The 24,114-nt window shown below is 40.4% G+C and overlaps 1 protein-coding gene across 6 annotated transcripts in view; it reads right to left on the reverse strand.

Annotated features, from left to right (window-relative positions):
- Nucleotides 1-24,114, reverse strand: part of MAPK10 (mitogen-activated protein kinase 10) — a 2,349,270-nt gene that overhangs the window by 888,074 nt on the left and 1,437,082 nt on the right. For all 6 annotated transcript variants that reach the window (XM_044059145.1, XM_044059143.1, XM_044059144.1 and 3 more), the window contains exon 5: nt 12,724-12,782. In XM_044059145.1, coding sequence (XP_043915080.1) covers nt 12,724-12,782 — 59 coding nt within the window. The remainder of the gene's footprint in view (nt 1-12,723; nt 12,783-24,114) is intronic.

The raw sequence follows: 24,114 nt of genomic DNA on the forward strand, positions 1-24,114 counted from the left end.
CAATAGTCAACTCCTCCCTGGTTAGATCCGACCACAAACTAATCACCTTGGAAATCCACATTCCTCCCACCCCCCGCAAAGGTAACCACCATGAAAAACTTCTCCAACGTTAACTTTGGGCTCCTAAGAACAGAGGTGGATAACTTCACAGCACCCAAGCAAATGGAGAATAGTTACATGACTGCCGAATCATACACCAATGCACTGTACGAACATGTACACAAATGCATGGATCTCGCCATACCCAATAGAACCAAGACGCTCTCCTCCAAAAAAAGGAAGGAAATCTGTTGGTCCCCTTCCAAAAATAAACTCTACAACAGAAGGAGGAAACTGATGCGGAATAAGGTGAAGTCCAAAGACTGAAAAAACTCCCTTATCAGCCTCAACAAAAAGTTGAGATCCCTCATCAAATCCTCTAAAGCTAGCTATGAAAACAAAATTGCAGCAGATAGTAAAGACAACCACAGGGCCTTCTATAGCTATGTAAAGAACCTCCACGGCAATACCCAGATTTGCTCTGAGCTACTGCACAATGGTACCTCCTATACCGAGCCAACAGATATTGCCAATATACTGGCCAACAGATTCACTGCCAACATTTCCCCCTCTCCCCCCCCAAAGGACCAATCGCAATACTGGCAGATTGCCAGGCCCCCAGTATTACTGCTGCACAGGTTAAAACAGCACTGTCCAAAGCCAAGAATACAGCTTCTATGGGACCTGACAATATGCCTGGCTGTGTTCTACATGAACTGAGTAAACTGGCACCTCACCTGTGTGCCCTGTTTAATTGCAGCCTCACCTCAGGCTTTGTCCCTACTGAATGGCACACTGCTATAGTCATCTCTTTCCACAAAGGAGGAGCGACTACAGACCCTGGAAACTATTGCCCCATTAGCCTGACTAGTCTGAAATGCAAAGCTATGGAACGCATCATCATGGACCTAATAAACAAAGATATAGGGAATCTCCAAACTCTACATCCCACATAGTTTGGTTTTGTGAAGGGTAGATCATGCCTGCTCAACTTGGTCGACTTCTTTGAGGCAGTCACCACAGCTGTGGATGAAGGCAAGGTGGTTCATACAGCCTACCTTGATCTGGCCAAGGTCTTTGATACCATTCCCCACTCAGGAATCATAGAAAAACTCACTAAGCTAGGCATCAACCCCTATATCACTAGGTGGGTTGCAAACTGGCTCACAGATAGAACCCACAGTGTGAAAGTAGCTGACTCCAAGTCAGACTGCTGACTAGTCATGAGTGGAGTCCCACAGGGATCGGTCCTGGGTAATCTCCTGTTTGGTATCTACTTCTCAAAAGTCCAGTCCAACACGAAGGGACTCTGGCTGAAATATTTTGCAGATGATTGTAAGTTGGGAGCCAATATTAACTCCCTAAGTGATGATGACATCCTATAGAAAAGCCTCACTGAGACCAACAACTGGTGTCAGAACCATGGCCTTAAGCTCAATGCCAAAAAATGTGTTGTCATCCCCTTTGGGAAAAAAACAGTTCCCATGAACTACCACATCAATGGTAGTCCACTGAACACAGAAGGCTTTATAAGGGATCTAAGAACACAGGTTGATAGCAACCTCTCTTTTGACCACCACACTGCGACTGTGGTCAGAAAGTCCTTCTATGTGGCACATCTCATTACTAAGGGTTTTGCATCCAGGAAGAAAGAGGTCATTGTCTCCCTCTACTCTTCCCTCAGTAGGCCAGTCATCGAGTACAATGTCCCACTTGGCATGTACCTCACTAGACACCGGCAACAACTGGAGAGGCCACAAAAGTACCTCACAAAGAGGATCCTAGGTCTTAAACACTTGTCCTATATGGACAGACTCAAAAACTCCAACTATTCTCTGTCTCATATCGCCTACTTAGAGGCGATCACTGCTTGACTTTTAAAGCCATGTCTGACCCAGCTCTGTTAGAAATGCTAAGATATCCCAATCCCTCCAACCACAAGCTCCAGAGACCTCAATCTCATTACCACAATCAACAGAACGTGCTGGAGGGACAGGTTCATAACCCAGAGACTGCCCATGCTATGGAATATACTTCCCATACATGTCAAACAGAGCACCTCACTGGCCCTCTTCAAGAAAAATCTTAATGAGTGAATGAGAAATAGAAAATTCACCTCGGGGATCACTCTAGTGGCTCTACTCGACAGAGGCACTGGAAATTAAGGTCGGGTGGCACGATGCCTGGATAATCCTATGGGCTAGGCTTGTAAAGGCTCCAGGGCCACTAGCCTAGTACACACCTATGACCCTATGAACTGACTGCAAACTGTCTGTTTAGACATAAGATGTCCACTGTTTGTCCCTTCATAAGAAATAAATAGCTGATCAGCTTTTCCAAAGGAATTAATCCTGTCAAGATAGTACCTGAGCTACCTATGCATGTCGAGAGTATGTAGAATTCTTTCTCAGTGTTTTTTAGATTCTGAATGGAAAAATGGGAGACTGATGGCTTGATACAAACTAAACTCTGACACCACTTTGAGAATAAAAGAGGAGTTTGTTCTTAAAGTGACCCTACCTCTGTGGAATATGAGATAATATTCACCCACCAAGCGACCTAACAACTCAGCTACTCTTCTTGCAGATGTAATAGCAATGATGGGAACAGACATCCCAGTCAGCAACCTACAATCAGCTTGATGAGCAGGTTCAAAATCTGACATTCAACTTCTCTAACAAAAGGTTGAGATGCCAAGGAGGAGCAACCTGTTTGCAAGGAGGTGTCAGGTGTAAAACTACTTTCTAAAACTGTTTTACCATAAGCAGAGAAGAAAGAGGAGCATCCATGGGCAGACATGTTGAAATGGCCACAAGATGCACCTTTATGGATGAATAATAGAGTTCAGAGGAAAATAACTCACAGAAATATTTGAGTACCAGTAGCACAAAATCCCTGATGGATCCTGTGATGCCAGTGCCCTGGCCCAGCAATCAAAGCGCCTCAGTCCTCACCACTACCACCAGTGAGGGGCAACTCATATAGGAAGAAAGGATAACAAATACATACAGTAAAGTGCAATTTCCCTTAAGAGTACACAGAGATCACAGTCAGTCTAGGGCTGGTCACTTCTTTGCTCTCCAGATCCCCAATAAGACTCCCCACTGGCACAGCTATAGGGTCCAGATCTCAGCCTAGTTGGCAAGCTAAAACCTCCAGCACCCTCTCTGTCCAACCAGTGCTTCGTGTCACTGCCCAGGTAGCTGACACACACACACACACACACACACACACACACACACACACACACACACACACACACACACACACACACACACACACACACACACTTTGAGAAGCGTTTATACAACCACACAGACACTCCTGGGAAAGGATGGCAAAGGTTCTCCAGCTGTGCCTCTTTTTCCCAGACTATATGGTAGTACCAGCTGACACCACCCACTAATATTTATCAGCTACTCAAAGGCCCTTAAAAGGGTGTCCAATTACTACTGTGCAATATTATTATCCAAAGGCTAAAGCTATTGAAGTGGCTTTGTACAATTATACCAAAGGTACGCAAGTACTCTAAAGAGCATAAATCATCTCTACAAAAACAGCCACATATGGAAGGGTTTAAAAATATTTAATAACAAATAGTCAAAACACAAGATAATACTTTTTACTACACGGTGCTAGTCAAGAGTTCAGAGATCACAGAGAAATATTAAAATAATTCAGTAGTAGAGTTCTGACATCACGGAAAAACAGTCTAATCTTTCTAGTTTCTAGCTATTTCTAAGAGAAAACACAAGTCTAAGATAAACTTATATAAAGAGCAAGACAGTGCTGGTGAGTTGGATGGTCAAGACAAGAATGCTTAATGCTCTCTGATTCTCTCTGTTTTTAAAATCACATTCCTGGTTCAAATTACATCATTCTTCACACTTCTCTGGGTTACATTACATCATTCTTCACACTTCCCTGGGTTCCCAGGCTGCCAGAAACTACATTTACATTCTTCACCTCTGGGCAGAAACCAGAGCAATAAAGGACATTTATGCATGCAAATTCTGGCCATTAACTCTGGCCTAAAACAATAGGCAGGATGCCCCACTCTAGACTCACTGGCTCTGAGTCCTAACATCAAAGGGTCAGAACATGCTTCACTTTGTCAGTACAGTGCACTGTTGTTACATTTTTTCCCAGTCCCACATGTAACACTATTTTTACCATTTAAGACAACAAGCCTGTGGTTTACATTAACATTTACAGATAACAGAATTATCTCCAAAATTCTATCTAGCTAGGCTGGCAGCCTTCATCTATCTTCACCCAATCTTCACAGATCCCACCAGTTTATTGGCTAAGCATTAACTAGAAAATTGCTTCTACATACTGATATATGATTTTCTAGTAGCAGGTTTTCTTACCTCTATTAGTATCTGCTTAATATCCACAATAATTAAGTGCCAGGAGATATCAGAACTGAATCATACAGTCAGCTGAAGTTTACTGCGGTTGGGATGTATCAAACTCCCCTTGTCTTATGTGAGTAGATCCAGTCTGTAAGGAAGCTTGTGAGTAATTGCCTGGGCCAAAAAAGTCACAATTATTTTTGGGGAATGCTTCTGAATCTTCATAATTACCTTGGATATCAGTGGAAAGGATGAAAAGGCTTTGCTGCCGAGGTGAATTTCTTGACATCCATCTCTCGAACACATAATATGTTGGTTAAGATCGGTGGCCTGATCATAATTCTCAATATTCAAAACTACTGCAGTAAATTATTGTGTGACCTCATTCTAGTTCTGAGAAGCTTTATGGTGTTTTACAAAGACTGATACACTATCACCCATCACACCACAACTTCAACATAAAAGGTATGTGCTGGAATTTACAATATGCTTTTTGGATCTTAAAGTCATATTTAAGTAATGGTACAAATGATCAACCTCCTCAAACAGTTTCTACCTCACCTATTTTACTGTAGAAATGTCTAGAATTAAGCAAAGCCTTTGCTTTTTTATCTTGTGTGTCTTTTGTTCTTTATCTTGGAATGTGAAGAGGTATTAAAAATGTCACTAAAGGGATGGAAAATTTTCCTTTTTAGTGCTCATACACCCTGGGTGACTAGGTAAGGCCATCAGGAGCAGAATACTCCAGCCGGCTGCACATCTCACTCCAGGCTGAGAGCACTGAACCCTCTATGACAAATGTCCTTAATGTAATTATGGAACTGACTGCCCTCATGTGGCCCAGAAGTTTGTCACAATGCTAAATTAATAACAAAACTGTTACTATGCATTTCATGTATTGTTGCATTACTACCAAAAGTCTGTTTGTGGGAGGGAGTTCACACATTGAAAGAATGATGCCGGGTTGACTGTCTGATGATACTTTGTGGTATGGAGTGGAATCCGCTGTGGAGGGAATGCCACTGGACACCTCCAAGTACATTTTGTAAATTCCAGAGTACACTACTGGCTCCACTGTAGATCACATACCCATGTTCCTATCACTATAATACAAGACATCCCACACAAACCAGACTCTCCCCACATACACATTCCACATATCCATTCTTTATGTGAAACTAGTGTTTGCCATTGATATAAATAAGCTATGTTAATTGTACAAGTTAAGTAGTCTGCATATTTTTTCCCATGGACAGCCTTTTGAATCATTTCACATGTAGTTGGTAATGTAAATCTTAATATTATTTAATGTATTTATTTGTGTATTTTTGTAGGACTGGCTCATTTATATAATGTATTGCAGTAATGTAATGAAATTTACATTAAGGTTTGTTTTACAGTTTGGTTATATTCTTAATTTAGTAATTTAGATTATTAGAATCAGGTCACTTTTTTGCTTGTAATTCTATTTTTGATTGGGCTTCAAAATGAAAAGTTGGGGTTTTCAAAGCAATTTCCGCAAATGCTGAAAAAAAGACCAAAAGTTCCAAGTGAAGAGTGACTACTGAGCATCATTTTCTCATTTAAACCTATATAGAGCAGGATGGCAAGCCTCTCCTGTGCCCCTGGTATGGGGGGGGGGGGGGAATCTCTCCATACCCCTGAGTTTATATATATCAACTCAGAGATCATCATACATAGGAGAAGAAGGAATATCCAAGAAGTGGCAGTCTCGGACTTAATATATGTAAGTCTAGATTTTCACTCATTCATTCCTGCAAATCTCAGGAATTCAAACAGTTACCTTTTGACTGGCGTTGTCGCCTCACAGTAAGATGCTGTCCGGTTCGACTCTCAGCTAGAGCGTCTTCTGTGTGGAGACGTGCGTGAATGGGCGTACCTTTGTTGAAGGTTGTGTGTCAGGGCTGGTAACTCGACATGTAAAAATCAACTACCAATCATTACCGGACCGGAGTTCCGCTGTGGCGACCCCTAACCGGGAAAAGCCGAAAGACACAAACAAACCTTTTGATTGGTTAGTTACAGTAAGCATTTTCTTTAGTGTTTTTCTTGTACCTTTTGTTTTCACTTAAATGACTGAATTTCATTAATAGGATGTTGATATATGTAGGCAGTGTTTTTTGGGAGTGTAGGTGTATTTTGTGTGTGCAATCCATAAAGCTACTTTTTTACATTAGTTTTTATTTTACATTGTAGTAAAAGGGAAATGCAAACAGTGTTTCAGTTTTTATTATATTAAGCAGTTTTTAGCTAAACAACTAGTTATATTCTAAGTAAAAAACAATCAGACATACCTTTTTAACATAAAACAGCCAAAGTAAACTACCATATGCTATCATAAAAAGTATGTATCACCGATCAAACAAAAAGCGCGTCATATTTATTGTTCTTAAGTGAATAAATTAGGGTCTTGACTATCAATTTGTTTCCAAAAGCTGGTTTATAGTGTTGAAGTGGTGTAGTCGTGGTGTTTCTTGCAGTAATCCAAACTTAAAAAAAAGAAGAAATGGGAAAATGATAAAAGGAATGTGTCTAGGCATTGGGTGGATGTGTTACATGAGTAATAAATTTATTAATTTATTTATTTGACATTTGTTGATCGGATTAGTACAGCTGGGCCGAAGCCCTTTTTCCGTGGAGACTCGAGGAGAAAAGCTCCACATAAAACATAAACATAGACATTGATCATAACAAGTTGCATAAACATGGTACAAGGCTACAAACCTATAGTAACATATAGTTATTTATAGTTACTATTACATAGATCTACCTATAATCTTACATAAACCTAGTACAGAGCTAAAAAGATATTGTTACCACATGTGGTTACCAGGAGTACCAGTTGATTAGGTGGAATAAAAAGATGTTATGAATCAAAATGATTACTGAGTACACCTGATACTATACAGAGCAAAAAAATCAATTTGAGATACAATGTTCTTCCTCATCAATTCAGCTGAAATCTGCCTACTGTATAGTAACTTACTGGACTGTTGAAGTCAATAGAAATCATACAGGTAATAAAGGATAGGTAGAAGTAGTGAATAGAGATTTAGGGAAACATAAGTAGATAAAGAGGGAGAATTATGTATAGAAGAAAGGTGGGAGGCAGGGGGCAGAAAGTAGTATAGTCAACCAGGGGGATGATTACACAGACATAGCCATTTATTGCTTAGATGTTTTTTACAGCATTTCTGAACTGGTGTTTAGGCTTAATGTTTCGAATATCCAGTGGAAGTTTATTCCAGTTCTCAGCTAGGGAACAGCTGTATAGGTTTTTTCCCATTTTGTTTTTTAAATTTTTAAATGATTTTTAAATGAAACACTTTTCACTGTACGATTTGTGAACTTGTTTTGTAGCTTGCAGCTTTGCGCTCATAGGTTCATAGGTAGGTACTAGGCTATTGGCCCTAGGGCCTATATAAGTCTAGCCAAACAGTACCCTGGCTTTTGCCACCCAAGAAAATTATTTTCCTGTGCCCCTGTCAAGCAGAGCCACAGAAGTGATCCCCGGGGTGAATTTCCTATCTCCCATCCAATCATCAAGATTTTTCTTGAAGAGTGCTAATGAGGAGCTTTGTTTTATATAGATAGGTAGTTTGTTCCAGAGTATGGGAAGTCTCAGAGACAGGAATCTATCGCTCCAGCATGTTTTGTTTATTGTGGTGACAAGGTTTAGGTCCCTAGAGCGTGTAGCTCGGAGGGATTGGGATTTCTTTAAGTGGAGCATGTTCAACAGATCTGGGTTTGACATAGCTTTGTATGTTAAGCAGAGATCGCCTCTGAGTAGGCGATATGCGACAGAGTAAAGCTGGAGTTTTTTGAGACGGTCTGCGTAGGGCATCTGTTTGAGGCTGGTAATCCTCTTTGTGAGGTATTTCTGTGGCCTTTCCAGTTGTTGTAGATGTCTTGTGAGGTACATACCAAAAGGGGCGTTGTACTCTTTAATGGGTCTAATGAGTGATGAGTAGAGGGGAACAATGACCTCTTTTTTCCTGGATGAGAAACCTTTTGTGATGAGGTATGCCACGTAGAAGGATTTCCTGACTACTGTGGCAATGTGATTATCAAAGGAGACACTACTGTCCACCTGTGTCCCAAGGTCTCTTATCACACTTTCGGTGTTAAGTAGACTACCGCCTATGTGGTAGTTCATGTGTACAGAGTTTTTACCAAAAGGGATGACAATGCACTTTTTGGCATTGAGCTTGAGGCCATGGCTTTGACACCAGGCATCTGTCTCAGTGAGACCCTTTTGTAGGATGTCCACATCGTTAGGAGATTTGATTATGGCTCCTAGTTTGCAGTCATCTGCGAACTTTGTTAGCCAAAGACCTGTGTTAGCCTGTACTTCGGACAGGACCTAGGACTGAACCCTGTGGTACTCCACTTGTCACTGGCCTGAAGTTGGATTTAGAGTCTGCTACTTTCACAGTGTGGGTTCGGTCAGTGAGCCAGTTGGCAACTCATCTTGTGACATAGGGATTTATACCTAGTTTAGTGAGTTTGTCTATAATTCCAGAGTGGGGGATGGTGTTGAAAGCCTTGGCAAGATATAGATAGGCTGTGTGAAATACCTTATCCTCATCTATGGCTTTGGTGACTGCTACAAAGAAGTCTATCAGGTTTAGGAGACATGATCTGCCTTTTACAAACCCGAACTGGGTGGGGTCCAGAGTTTGGACATTACCAATGTCTTTGTTTATAAGTTCCATGATGATATGCTCCATGGCCTTGCAGACCAGGATCATCAGGCTAATGGGGCGGTAGTTCCCGGGGTCTGTCGTGGCTCCCCCTTTGTGGAGTGGGATAGCCATCATGGTGCACCATTCAGTGGGCACAAAGCCTGAGGTGAGGCTATGACTAAACATGGTACTTAGGTGAGGTGCCAGTTCGTTCTGTAGTTCATGTAGAACGCAGCCTGGGATGTTGTCTGGTCCCATGGATGCTGTGTTCTTGGCTTTGGATAGCGTGTTTTTTACCTGTGCAGCCATGATTACAGGAACTTTGCATTCTTCCAGTATAGAGATGGGCCCTTTAGGGGATGAGAGGGGGTAAAGTTAGCACTGAACCTATCTGCCAGGATGTTGGCAATATCAGTTGGTTCTGTATATTTAGTGCCATTGTGCTGTAACTCAGAGCAGATCTGAGTGTTGCCATTGAGATACTTGACATAGCTATAGTATGCTTTGTGGCTGTCTTTAGAATCAGTGACGATTTTGTTTTTGTAACTAGCTTTGGAGGATTTTATGAGGGATCTCAGCTTCTTACTGAGGCTGACCACGGAGTTCCTCCAATCATGGGATTTTACTCTTTTTTGCAACAGTTTCTTTCTTCTGTTGTAGAGTTTGTTTATAGCAAGGGAACAACAGATTGGCTTCCTTTTTTTGGAGGATAGCATCTTGGTTCTGTTAGGGATTGCATGATCCATGCACTTGTGTAAGTGCTTATAAAGTGCAATTGTATAGGATTCAGCAGTCGTATCTCTATTGTCCGTCAGCATGGGTGTCGTGAAGTTTGCCACTTCTGTCTTAAGAAGCGTGAAGTTGGCTTTGGAGAAATTTTTTACGGTGGTTTCCCTATTGGGGGGGTGGGGCTGGGATGTGGATGTCTAGGGTGATTTGCTTGTGGTCAGAACTGACCAACGAGGAACTGACCTCTGGTGTGGAACACCGGTTGCCCATGTTGGTAATGACCAGGTCTAGGATATTGCTGCCCTGGTGGGGGTGTGGATAAGTTGATCCAAGACATTGGAATTTATGAATTCCAGAAAATGTTGAGCACAAGAGTTAGTACATGAGTAGTTCTCCCAGTTAATGGTGGGGGTAGTTGAAATTGCCCATTATTAGGGTGTTAGGTTGTACCCTAATATTTTTCAGTGTATCAAGAAATGAGGAGTGGGAATCCTGGGGCATGGTGGGGGATCTGTAGCAAACTACAATTTGCATTGCGGTCTTGCCCAGAGTTAGTTGCACTTGGACAATCTCAGATGCATTATGCTGAGCAACTAGCCTGGAGGTGTGGATATCCTTAATGAATATGGACATGCCTCCGCATTTAGTGCTTCGGTTCAAGCTAGGTGGCCGAAAGGTGTGGTATGAATTATAGCCTGGTAATGCAGGGGTGCTCTCTGGAGCCTTGAACCAGGTCTCTGTCACTGCACAGATGTTGATGTTCTCCATTTTAAGGAGTGCCTCGAGTGAGTGCATTTTGAGGTTTAGACTTCTAGCATTGAGTAGCATTACCCTCAGATTTTGCTTGCTTGTACCTGTTACAGTGGTGAATTTGCCATTTGAATCTTGCCTAAAAAAAGGCACTATAGGGGTGGCAAGAGCCTTAGCCAGTATCCGGAATCCCAAGGGCGACAGGTGCAGGCCATCTCTGGCAAAGCATCGTGGTTTTTCGATCATATCATCGCAGGCAGACAGATACTGGATCCCCTTAGAATGACACCAGAAGCTTAGCCAATTGTTGAAGTCAATCATTTTGTCTTTGTACTGTGATATCATTCTGGGTGATGGCAGGATGCTACTCAGGACTAAGGTCATACCTGCCTGGGCTACAAGATCAGAAAGCTCCTCCATGTCTCTTTTCATGTAGTCCAGGGAGGTACTTCTCAGGTCATTCACACCAACATGGACAATGACAGAGTCATATTTGTACTTGCTGTGGAGTGACTTGAGTGCATGCGTTATGTGGCGGATCCTGGCACCTGACAGGCAGATGACAGTGACTTTCTCCTTGTTTAGCCTGGTGAGTGGAACATCAGTGTGCCTGACTATAGAGTCACCTATGACTAGAGTGTTAGGTACTTTGTTATGCCTTATGGGCTGTGGTTGAGTGGCACACTGAGTTTGTGGGCTATGTGTCATGTGGGTTGTGTTGGGGGGTGGAGGTTGCTTGCGTTTCTGCTTTGGAGGTCCCTGTTGCTTGGGTAGATTTTTTTTTGAGAGCCTCCACGAATGTAGGTGCGTGTTTTGTGTTTCTATGTGTGTGTTTTGGTGGTGTAGGTTTTGAGGGACTATGTGCTGAGTGTGGTGTGGTGCAAGTGTTTACCTTCTCCTCTTGACTTTCTAGTCCAGTCTTGGGTGAACAGAGCTTTGCTGGTTTGCTTCCAGTTTGGCTATATAAGTGCATCTCTCACAGGTTGTAGTGTTGGGTGGTAGGAGGAGAGGGTTGTCTGTGTACATGAGGCAACTGCTGCATTGCCCCAAGATGCCCAGATTCATCAGGTAGAAGGGAGAAAACACCGGGAGCTGACCCTTAGACATGCCTGGATAGGTGCTTATTTATTAAGTACTAAAAACTGTTTTCCTCTAGACAAGTGAGGAAAGTTGAGTGCTGTAGTAATTTGTAGCTTATTTAGTGCTTACAATGAGTTCTGAACAAGTGCTGAGCTCAAAGAAACAGATTTGAATGCTGAAACTAGAAAACTGGCTAGTTCTAAGAAACAAAATTAAGCTAGAAGGCTTCCCTCCAACACAGAAAGGCTTGGGGGCTCAGAAGCTTACAAACAGTCCTGGATACAGCAACTCTGTATCTGGACTAGACAACTTTTAGGAAAGGCAGGAAACATATTCCTTAAAAGTACAGTACAATATATTTCATTTATCACACATCAGTCTTGCCATGTTTCTTATTAAAACTGTGAAAGCCATAAAAGTAAATTCTAAAACTTTGAAAAATAGACTGGGATTCTGCAACAAATATAGCAAAAGTCATAAATCACTGTAATATTATTCAAGCAGTTTTGAAGGGAGTGGTACTTTGCCTTCTGCATTCCCTGATACTTGCAGAAGGGAATGTGACCCCCCCCCCTCCGACACACACACATCTGCAACGTAGATATACTAACCTGAGGTCAGGGTAGTGGGAATACTTTGAGGTACTACAACCTGAGATTTACTATACATATGTCTCTTAACCATACATATGGTCTCTGTATTCTATGAACTGTATATCTGATCCTTGCAGGAACGTATATTATGTACATACACACAGACACACACACACACACACACACACACACACACACACACACACACACACACACACACACACACACACACACACACACAGACACTTAGACATAGATCCACACTATTTTTATTATCTGTCATTTTCATTTTACCTAGACATTAGAAGTTACTGTATTTGTTGTAAAGGCTTCTGCTTACTTTGTAAAATATACTGTACTTGATTAAGGACATTTAAAAAAAAGGCATGCATGTGGGAAAACATTTAGAAAAAACAAATATTCAAAGCCCAGCTCTGAGATTCATAGAAAAATATGTTTAATACTTACACATCTTGAAATTCTTCTAAAGATTTCTGTGGTGTGAAAACATTTAATAAGCTGATGATCTGAAAAAGAGAAAAAAGAATCAAAAACATATAAATGTTTATTAAATGAATGTGCAATATTTTAATTAACAGAATGTAAAGCCAAAGAAACATTACTGTCCGCTCAAAAGATATCATTAATAGTCACTTTTAAGGGCAGCCGTAGCTAACTCAACAAGCACTTTGGGTAGTCCCCAGACTGGCACTCCCCCAATCCAAAGTTACAGACCAAAGAAATAAAACCATCTCTAAACTGTAGCAAACAGACTATGCAAGCTTTTTTACTACATTTACTAGAACACATCATTACTAAATGCAATAATCAAAGCAAATGATACCAGCCTTGTAGGATGGTTGTCAAAGAAAATCCAAATTAACAAGCAAACAGTCCTTTAAGGAATCACTGCAGCCACAGCTTATTTAGAAGAGGCAACGTCATTCATGGCTTCTTAAATGAACCCTAGTACTGGTACTGTGATTGTGCCCAATCAGCAACTGCTCTAAGGGCAGCCTCCCCTTCTCCCCTTCCTAGATATGGTACTGTGCTTAAGTCAGTCTGCTTGAGCCAAACAGTTTGCATTTCCTTTTATTGCCAGTTTGCTGTGCTTTTATTTTGTTTGCTTTTTGGATCATATAAATGACAATGATGCACTTGCAGTAATACTGTATCGACATTGGTCGTTCCTTCTTCATCAACCACTAATGCTGACAGGGCTTAGCCTAGCATGTAAAACTTTCCCAGGCTACACGCCCCTACTTCATTCCCACAATCTTTTGTAAAGAAGGTCCCTCTGAAGATCCTGGTTATGCCACATTAAGGTGACTCAACAATTAATAGTACCTCTAAAATTTAACAACAGCAATAGTAAGTACCACCACAACATACAATAGCCTACCAGTATGGATTGTGGAAGGGAAAAGGTGGTGTATCCATAATTAGATTATATCATTTATGTATCTGAGACAGGGAGTTCAATCTCTGTCAACCACTAAGACAGAGTCCCCAAGCTTATTCTCCTTGCTGTTTCCTGATGGGAACATTCCCCAAACAAGTGTGGCTCCAAAGGATGACCTTAGAAGAGTATTCAGTGATGTCTACGTAGCTGTTTTACAAATAACACCTAAAAATGCACTTCTGAAAAAGTCTTGCGACATAACCTCTCCAGTACCTAAGTGGACTCGACACTCATAGTAAAGCTTTACTGCAAAGTAAAAAAAATGGTTAATCTGTTCAATGCAAATAATTGCTGCAGAAGATGCAGTTTGCATTGAAAGTAGTTTAACTATCCCTTTTTTTGCCCTTCCTGGTGTATTTGGAGCTGCAATAAATTTTTTTTTGTATTTCAATTCTTGGCTCCTGTTTTCCTACAGTGCCGGGTTTTTGTGTTGGATTTAATCAGTTGTGCTTGTGTGTGCTTTGAAAGAGGTTCTGCAGATTAACGGGCTGGACAAGATCAGTCTCGGTAGTTACTTTGAACATGAAAGATGGATTTGTTCTCATTAATAATCAAGAAGAACTGACACACAAGGCTTGCAACTCAGAAATCCTTATTTTGGAATGGACAGCAATCAGAAAAATAATCCTGCAAGACAGAGATCACAAGAACGTTTTAGCTGTTTATTCTAATGGAGGAAGAGTTAACTTCTCTAAAGCAAAGCAAAGGTACAGTTAGGGAATGGGATCCCTGAGGCAGAAGGATGTAACAGAATGGAATCACTCAAAAGCCTTTGAAAGCTTTAAGGAAGCCAGAGACAAGGCATCCTGAAGAAAATCAGAAATGGCTGCCAAGCATACCTTAAGTAACTTAAACCAGTATCAGGAATCTGCATTAAAGAATCAAGAATGACACCTGCTATAATGTTTACACTTATTACTCTTGTCAATGTCATTCCTTTTAAAGAATTGATAAGATTTTTATAACTAAAGAGCATGAACATCTGGTGGACTCTATGGAAATATTTCCCTGTTGTTCTCCCTGATCATGCTCCCTTGAGTATAGTTTTTTATCTGGAAGGATATTTTGTTACTGCACCTTGGAGACTTAAGTTCCTTTTTAATAAACTGACACTAAATTACAAACTCAGAAATTTTTGAGAACTGGGTGGGCCTGCAAAACATGCCCCTTCAAAGCAGATAATAGTACATTGAGATTAATTCAAAAACACTCTCATTAATGTCCTGAATACTCAAACCACCCCATTTAGAAATGCAGTCATCTGAAAGCCTAAGGGACCTTTATACTCACCTACTGGCTTCTCAGCATCAGGCTCATGAGTTTACAGGAGTGAACAGAGACTGGCTGAGACAGAGCATAGGATAATTTCCTACTACATGAGGTCAATCATGCAAAACTGGCTTGGAAGCTACAGCCCTTTAAAAATTCTGCAGACAATCAAAGACATTGATACAGAACTTACATCAGCAAGTAGAGAAATGTCAGTAGTTCATATTATAGACCCACAAAAACAATACAAGCACAGTTCCTGTGGAAATATTAGAGGTCTGTGCTACTTTTTTTTTTTTTGCTAAACTGTATTCCCATGGATGGTTCAAAGGGATTCTTCACATCTCAGTGGCTATCTCTGCACTGACTATCACTCAGACTGCACACCAGCAGGCCAAGTCTCTTATTGCTCCCATTAGTGAGAAGGACATCTTGGAAGTTGTACATAGATAAACTACAGGTAAATGCCAGGGACTGATGAGATTCCATGGGAAACTAAAACGGGCTGTTAAAGATAATTGCTAGTAATTTTAAATATCTGGTAAATCATGTACTCTTTACAGAGTTTACTCTCTCTTACTGGAAATAAGCTATAATGACAGATGCACTTAAGTTGGGTAAAGATCTCTCACTAGTGACATCATGCAGATCACTTTCTATTTTAAACCACAATCAAATTATTCATGGCTATACTTGCAGAAAGGGTATTAATTGTCACTCCCATCTTGATATAACTAGACTAGTCTGATTTTATTTGCGTGTAGATTTACCTCAGACATCTTGTTGGATTGCCATGCCTTGTTAAGGATAAAAACGTGACCCACAGGTCTCCTCTCATTGTACTTTTTTATGTTGAGGAAGACTTTGACAGGGTTTATTGGAGGTTTCTTTTGTTGAAGGTTGTGCGTCAGAGCTGGCAACTCAGCACATAAAAAAAAATCTACTGCCAATCATTAGCGGACCGGAGTTCTGCTGTGGCGACCCCTAACCGAGAAAAGCCGAAAGACACAACAACAACAACTTAGTATAAGCATTCATTAGTACGTTATAAAGATGCTGATGGCCATATACAGCTATTCAGCTGACAGACAAAACTGAAAACAGGTTGTCTCCCTTCAACCATATAGAATGAGGTACAAGGCAGAGATGCCCACTTTTCACCTCATTATTTGCACTATATTTTACATTGGTTTATTCTAGATTGGTTTAGGGCTATGAATTAGAAGATATGACATACAAGATTTCATTGTAGGCAGATGACATTTTGGTTTATCAAGATAATTCAGAGAGGGACTTTTCTTTTCTTTTTCAAAGACTAACAGAGTCTGGTAACGTGATTGGTGACTGAGTTGATAAGCAAAAAATGACAGATCAAAAGATAATCTTTTCACCTTCAAATGCATTGTGCTTCAAATACTCTTTTCCAAATAACTCAGATAGTATGGTTTATCTGGGTCTCCCACTTCAGAATTCAGTAGATGATATAAGCTGTAGCTATCTATGATCAGATCTACAAAAAAGCTTGGAAGTACTGCATCTAATGGAAAACATTTTGTCTGGATTTAATGCAATGTATAAAAGCAATATGTTGATATGTCATTCCTCAGGTGTTGTATGTCTTTTAGGGTGCTCCGACCACTCCCCTTAACAGTTTCTAGGTAAAGATGAGGAGATATAATTGTTAGGGTTTACATGGGTGTGGCAGAAGCACCCTGTTGAATAGTAGTAACTTAGTCTTCCTCTATACAGGGTGGTCTGGTTTGCCTGCCCTTGAGATGTACATGCAGGTAGCCAGGCTATGTGTTATGCATAATTTGGCTGCTCCATGATTTCACTCTACATGGAAAAATATTCGTCTGGGGAAGTTTGGACACAGTGATGTTTTCTACAACAGCTTATTGTAAAAAGAGGATATACGAGTGCAATTTAATTCCAAAATCTTAACCTCCATAATTAACTTCACAAGGGTGTCTCCTTTCCTAGTTCAGAAGCACAGGACTGGCTGGTGGATGTTCTTCCTGTCACAAGGAATTACAACTTGAGTGCTTGGACAAGGTTATCATCATCATCATCATCATCATTCCCCTTTTTTCCATTTGTCTACATGGGGTTGGGGTGTTGTGTCAACTGTCAACAATTCTCTCAGTTTAATGCCACTCTTCTACCTTTTTCAGTGATCATGCCTGACTGTTGCAGTTTTCCCTCACACAATCCATCCACTTCTTGCTTCCTCTTGCCTTCTTTCTGTCACAAACCTTCTTCATTTGGCTGTCTTCTGCTTTCCTGCACATGTTCCTGCATCACTGTAATCTGTTCTCTTTGACTGTCTCTGAAACTGGGGCTAGTCGGTATTCTCATTTCTTCATCAGTGCCACAGTGTGTATCCTACCACCAGTCTCAGGCCCTTCATCTCCATTATTTATAGCTGCCTTAATTGTACTACCTTCTTTGCCCAGGTTTCTGCACCATACAGCAGTACTGATCACATCACTGTTTTGTACATCTTACCTTTCAGCTTCTTTGGCATTCTGTCCTACACTACACTTGATACTCTATGCCAGTTGGCTGCGACCCCTCTAATTCTAGCTTTGACCCCTTCATTCAGACTTCCTTCTCCTCAGCCACCCCTCCAAGATACCTGAAGCTGTTAACCTGTTCCACTATTTCTGTTCTATCTCAATTATAGGTTCATAGGTTCATTAGTAAGTACTAGGCTAGCTGCCTTTGCAGGCCATTTTAAGCCTAGCCACCTTCTCTTTTTGTGCTTGAATTAACCTATCCCATTTGGTTAAAGATTGGCTGTACCCATCCCATGACTGATAATTATATATTACCCCTCATGAGAATAACTAGGATCATAATGCAGATAATTTGAGGGAACACAGGCATGGGATAAAGCATTTAGGAGATTCCTCTGTCCATTAGTAGTACAAGGTGCAGTCAAGGGGCCACATTTCTCCATCTATAGATCCAAGTTGTACTTAAATATGGACAGGGATGAACTTTGTTTTATGTGGATGAGGAGTCTGTTCCAGAGCAGCGGTATCCTCTGCCAGATATACCTGCCTCTCCAAACCTTTCTATTGATGTTGCTGAAGAGGTTTATATCCCTAGACAGAGTATTTCTAATGTCATTTGATTTGCTGATGTGCAGTAAATCCATCAGTATTGGATAGGAGGATGCCTTGTATGCCAGGCACAGGTCGTCTCTTAGCAGTTTGCAGAATACTGAGTATAGTGACAGGGCTTTGAGTTGGTTTGTCTAAGACATGTTGTTAAGGCCTTGTCTCCTTTTAGCAAGATATCTCTGTGGGCATTCCAACTGTTGTATTTCCCAGACAAATACATGCCAAAGGGGCCATTATATTAAATGACTGACCTAATGAGGGCTGAGTGAAGAGGAACAATAATATCCCTGGATCTAGACACAATTCCTTTGTTTATAAGCTGTGCAATATATAAAAACTTTCTTCCAACAGTGGGGACATATTGATCAAAAGTTAGGTCACTGTCCACATAAATTCCCAAATCCTGAACAACTGGGTCAACTCTCAGTGGTTTATTGTTAATATTGTAGTTCCCTGGGATAGATGATTTCCCGAAGGATACAATAATGCATTTTTTGGCATTTAGTTTCAGTCCATGATTTTGGTACCAGTTAGTTACTTGGGACAAACCTTCTGGCAGGATTGCAAAGTCATTGGGGATTCAACAACTGCCCCTGGCTTGCAGTCATCTGCAAAATTAGTCAGCCAGAGTCTTTTGGTATTTACTTTTACTTCAGAAAAGTAGGTGCCAAACAGAAGAGGTCCCAGCACAGAACCCTGGGAGAGTTCACTGGTGACTGGTCTCCTTGTTGAGGCAATTTCCCCTATTTTGATTTCCTACATCCTATCTGTGAGCCATCTGGCAATCCAGCAGGTGATATAGGGGGTTTATTCTCAGTTTATTTAGCTTTTCTACTATGTCTGAGTGGGGAATTTTGTCAAAACCTTTGGCCAATTTTAGGTATGCGCTCTGTACTATTTTGCTTTCATCCATTGCTTTGGTGATCTTTTCAAAAAATCCACCGGGCTGAGTAAGCATGACTTGTCTTTGACAAATCCAAACTGAGACGGGTCCAGTGTTTGGAAGTTCCCTATGTTCTGATTAATTAGTTCCATGATAAGTCTTTTCATGGCTTTATGTAAGAGGATTGTCAGACTTACGGGTCTGTAATTCCCTAGGTCTGTGGAAGATCCTCCCTTATGCAGGGGAAGGACTATAGCTGTTCTCCATTTGCTTGGTGAAAAACCTTTATGGAAGCTGAGATTGAACAGTGTTGTTAGGGGTATGGATAAATCCTGCTTCATGCTATTTAAGATGCATCTGATGATATTGTTAGGACACATCAATTCAGTATTTTTAACTTTTGATAGCACTTTTAGGAGTTGGTCTTGAGTGATAGCTGGAAACAAGCCAGTTTCAGGTATATCTTGAGGGACAAATGGGGGGGGGGGGTAATATTGCAGTAAAATTTTTCCAGCCAGTAGGTTCTCTATGCCTTCAGCCTCAGACAGGGTAGCATCACTCACAATCAGCTCAGTGCATTGTAGCATTGCGCTTTTGAGATTATAAACATTACTAAAAAATGCCTTGTGATTTTCTTGGGTAGTTATTTTTGCCTCAAACTTGGGTTTAGGCGATTTTATTAAGCTCCTGAGTTGTTTCTAATTTCAGAGACAAGGGCACTAACATTCAGGGAATTACTCTTCTTACTTTTGGTCAAAATTCTTTTTATTTTATTATAAAATTTGTTGATATTATCGGTCTACCATGTGGGTGTGTTTCTGGGGTTTACCCTGCAGCTGTTTACATGCTGGTATAGTGTGGTGGTGAACATTTCTGCATATTCCGTGGAGTTAACTGGGTTTGGTAGGGATTTGAAGCCTGCCAAAGTCTCACTTAGGAGTAGGTAGTTTGTCTTCAAAACTATTTTAACAGTACCTTGAGTGGAAGGGATCTCTGGTTTCAAATAACAAGTGATAAAGATACACAGGGAATGGTGCAAGATACTCCGATATTAGTAAGAACAGGATCCATGATGTTATTTTCCCTAGTGGGTGTGACGTCCAATTAATATCCCACCAAACTGCCATTGAGATGTGACATCCAGTTAATATCCCTCCGAACTGCCACCGATATGAGATGTCCCCTGGGTCAGTAACTAAAGAACTTCAATCCTCACTACTGACTCCAATGTGAGACCATCACTTAAACAGGAGTAATATTTCACAATGTCCCCTAAGAGCACAACAGACACATGCTCTACAACCTGGGACTAGACTGTATACTTCTGTCCACTCCTAATGTTAATCCTTATTACACACTCCAGAGCAACGTGCCCCAGTTTAAGACCTCTTATACATTCACATTTAAATAAATTGAATCTCATACACCCATATACTTATGGGAAAGCCTGACACAGATTTCCAGCTGTGTCCCTTCCCCCAAATGATATGGTAAAATGCTGCCACCAATCAGAGTGTCTACATGGCCTTTCAAGGGGGTGTTCAATTATTATAATTAGATATCAAAACAAATGGTCGCATATGACCTAAAGCAGCCAGGTTTTCGCGGTGGCCCGGGAATTATCAAAACAGGTATAAGCACTCTCCAATCACTAAAGAATACACTGATTGACCAGCCACAATGTAAAATAATAAAAATATTTAATAATAAGCAAAACGATTAAACATGTGAAACATTAATTTCAATAAACCAACAGAATTCAATCAGCAGGAAAATGAAATTAATACTGAAGGATAGAAATCCAACATTTAGAAAAACTCTGACTAATTAGCTATAATTTCCTATCTGACTAAAGAACACTGTCCCTGATCTAAACTAAATATTCCAACAGAGCAAAGGCAGGCTTACAATTCTTGGTGAGTCCTTTGGGCATCAATTATTCCACTGCTCAATACAACTGTGAACTGTGAACTGTGAATACAACTCAGCTGTGAACACAACTGAACTGTGAACTGAACTGAACACAACTGTTTAAACTGAAGCAGGCTCTTATATAAGCTAGATTAACTGTGCCAACTGTTCTAGTTCTTATTTTCATTTCACTCTTTGAAAATCAACAAGCAGCTGAGCCTTTAAAGTTACTTCCTGTCTTTCAGTCTCTGACAGTAAACAGAGAGCATCCAAACACATTCCGATTACATCATCTGTAGATCAGCTGGCTCTGAGACAGTTTGCATTTAGAATCTCCTGCACAAACATGTGCAGTTAGAAATTTAAGGGAACACTGTTCAACTCTTTAAACATCCTGTACATACAGAGTATTAATCAATATGTAAGAATTTATTTACAATATCACAGCTAGTTATGCTGGCATATAATACACAAGTTAATCTGAAATTATGTACAAAACTTCAGCCAGGCATGCTAGCACAGATGATGGTGTCTAATTTCTTCACAGCGGGTACTCTTACTAATTGTTCCAAGGAATTTGCATTGACAAAGTCCAGGAAGTTCTGTGCTTATTCATTAGTGGTGGTGTAAGTTTCCCAGTCTATATGTACTATACTTTCTTTAGTCATAGAGAGAGTTCTATAGCTACCTAATATATGATAATGGATCTTTCTAATGGTTATTTGGACATGAAGAAACTCTAGTGAATAATATTGGTTTACCAGCCTTGATGCAGGCCTCTTCTGGATGTAGATTGAAATACCTCCGCCCTTTTCCCTCCTCCTGCACAGTAGCTGGTCTAAACACATGGAAGGTCTTATAGCATTGCAGAGCCAGAATGCTCTCCACTATTTTAAACCATGTCTCAGTTACTACAAAGATGTCAGTGTCCTCCAGGGTGAGAAGAGCTTGTAGAGAGTTTAGTTTCTTGTTTAGGCTCTTAGCATTGATGAGAAACGCCTTCATATTTTACATTCCTTATTTTGTTATATTGGTAGGTTTATCAGATTGGTATTGCCAGGTCGATGTTTAACCATCAAATAACATTTCCTTCAAATAGATAAACATCGACCCTTAACCATTGAATGCGCAATCAGTGAACATTCACTTCAGTGAACTGGAAAGTAACTAGTTGGCCAATACTTCTTCGTCTGCCCATTTCTCCACTGTAGTTCAGTCTTAGAGTTGGTATATATATATAGTTAGGGGTGGTGTGGGCGGGTGGCCTGCCAACTCGCTAGATTTGAAATGCTGTGTTTTACGAGGCAGGGGAAGTGTTGACTAACTAGTTAATTTACTTGCTGAAAAAATGAATGTTTGCTGAATGAATGTTCAATGGTTAGGGTTTAATGTGTAACTGTTCAATGAAAATGTTATTTGATGGTTAAACATAGACCCAGCACTGCCTAAATGGCGGTGGACAATGTCTTTGCCAATAAATGAAACCCTGGAGGGAAGAGATGCAGGCCATCCCTGGCAAAGCAGCGTGGTCTGTTAATCATGTTCTCCCAGGTTGACAAATATTTGACTTCCTGTGAATGACACTTAAAACTAAGCCAATTACTGATGTCAGTTACTTTTTGTTCATATTGCAGCATCATCCTTGCAGAAGGTAGAATGCTACTCAATGTTAGGCTCATACCTGCCTTGGACACATAGTTTGAGAGCTACAGCATGTCTCTCTTAACAGAATCCAGGGAGGTGCACCTCAGGTCATTAACTCTGGCATGAACTATGACAAAGCCATACTGGTACTTGTTCTAGGACTCAAGTGTATGTGTGATCTGATGGATCCTGGCACCAGACAAGCAACTTACCTTCACTCTTTCCTTGCTCAGCCTGGTAAGAGGCATATCCATAAGTCTTACACGGAGTCACCTATAACAAGGATATTTGGTTGGGTTGATGCCTGCCTTATGTGACTTTCCTTGTGCTATGTGAGGAAGTAGGTTAAAGTTGGCTGAGAGTGCTATGTGACTGTATTGTGTTTTAGAGGTATTTATAGTTTGGGCTAGCTAATCTTTAGAATCTCAGCATAGGATGGATTATGTGTATTGTGATGGCCTTGGTGAGGTATAATGTGTGGAGCACTGTGGACAATTTTGGTTTCTGAGTTTACTGTGTGTGAGATGTTTGCCTCCAAGGATAATATGTATGTACATCTCTCACACATTGTGTTATGCTTTTTGAGTAATAGATGATCATCAGACAGCATGAGACAATTCTCAGTCTCAAGATACTCACCTCAATCAGGCTGGCTAGAAAAGTTGTGGAGAAGTGCTGGTGTATGATATCAACAGGGATTACTCTGGGGCAGTGGTAATTATAACTGCTTGGAGTTCAATTTTAGAATAATTTTTGGGTGGAATTGCTACTGAGTATTTAAATTTCAATACAAAACAACTACGCTGGAAACCTTCAGTCTCCAGCAAGAACCAGTAAACTAATTATAAAAATAAAAAAGCTCACTAATTTGATACTAAAATCAGTGCAAACAGTATCAGTGCACTCAATATTAAGCAAATTTATCATAGGTCATTTAGCCCAGTGAGAGACTTTACAAAATAATACAGCCAATAAATAAGGAGAGGAGGGGAATTATGTTGTCAATTTATCATAAGGGGCAGGAACAACAGATACACTGAGTTTAACAACATAACAATAGGATGAGTGGAAGTGAAAAACAATTAGACCCTTAGTTCTGAGACAACTGGCATGGAACTGCCTTAATGCAAAGACGAGTCCTGAACTAGTCTGACATGCATCCAGTTCACAAGAACAAAACTTGGGTTTAATAACAACAGTTAGACCACATAAACAGCAAAAATGCAGTCTATCTAGGTACTGGAATTACTAATATACAGATTTAAAGATGTTTGATAATTCAGATACAGGCTGTTAATATGAAATTAAGGTCACATCAAGAAATGAAAACACTTAACCTTTCTTTCTTTCTCTGTGCAATGGAACTATTTATTGTATTTTTACAATGTATTTGTCAACAAATTGAAAACTAATAAAATGGTGCATAAGACTATTACAGACAGGCCCATTTGGCCTCCTGCTTTCTGTAGACCCAGGGTAATTTTAACACTAAATAAAAGGTTATTAGCTTTTAATATAGAATTTTGTTGGTACAGCAGGCGACTCTTCTGGATAAGTACAGG

This window comes from Protopterus annectens, chromosome 17.part0 (genome assembly GCF_019279795.1).
Source record: "Protopterus annectens isolate FY-2018-M chromosome 17.part0, PAN1.0, whole genome shotgun sequence".
NCBI lineage: Eukaryota > Metazoa > Chordata > Ceratodontiformes > Protopteridae > Protopterus > Protopterus annectens.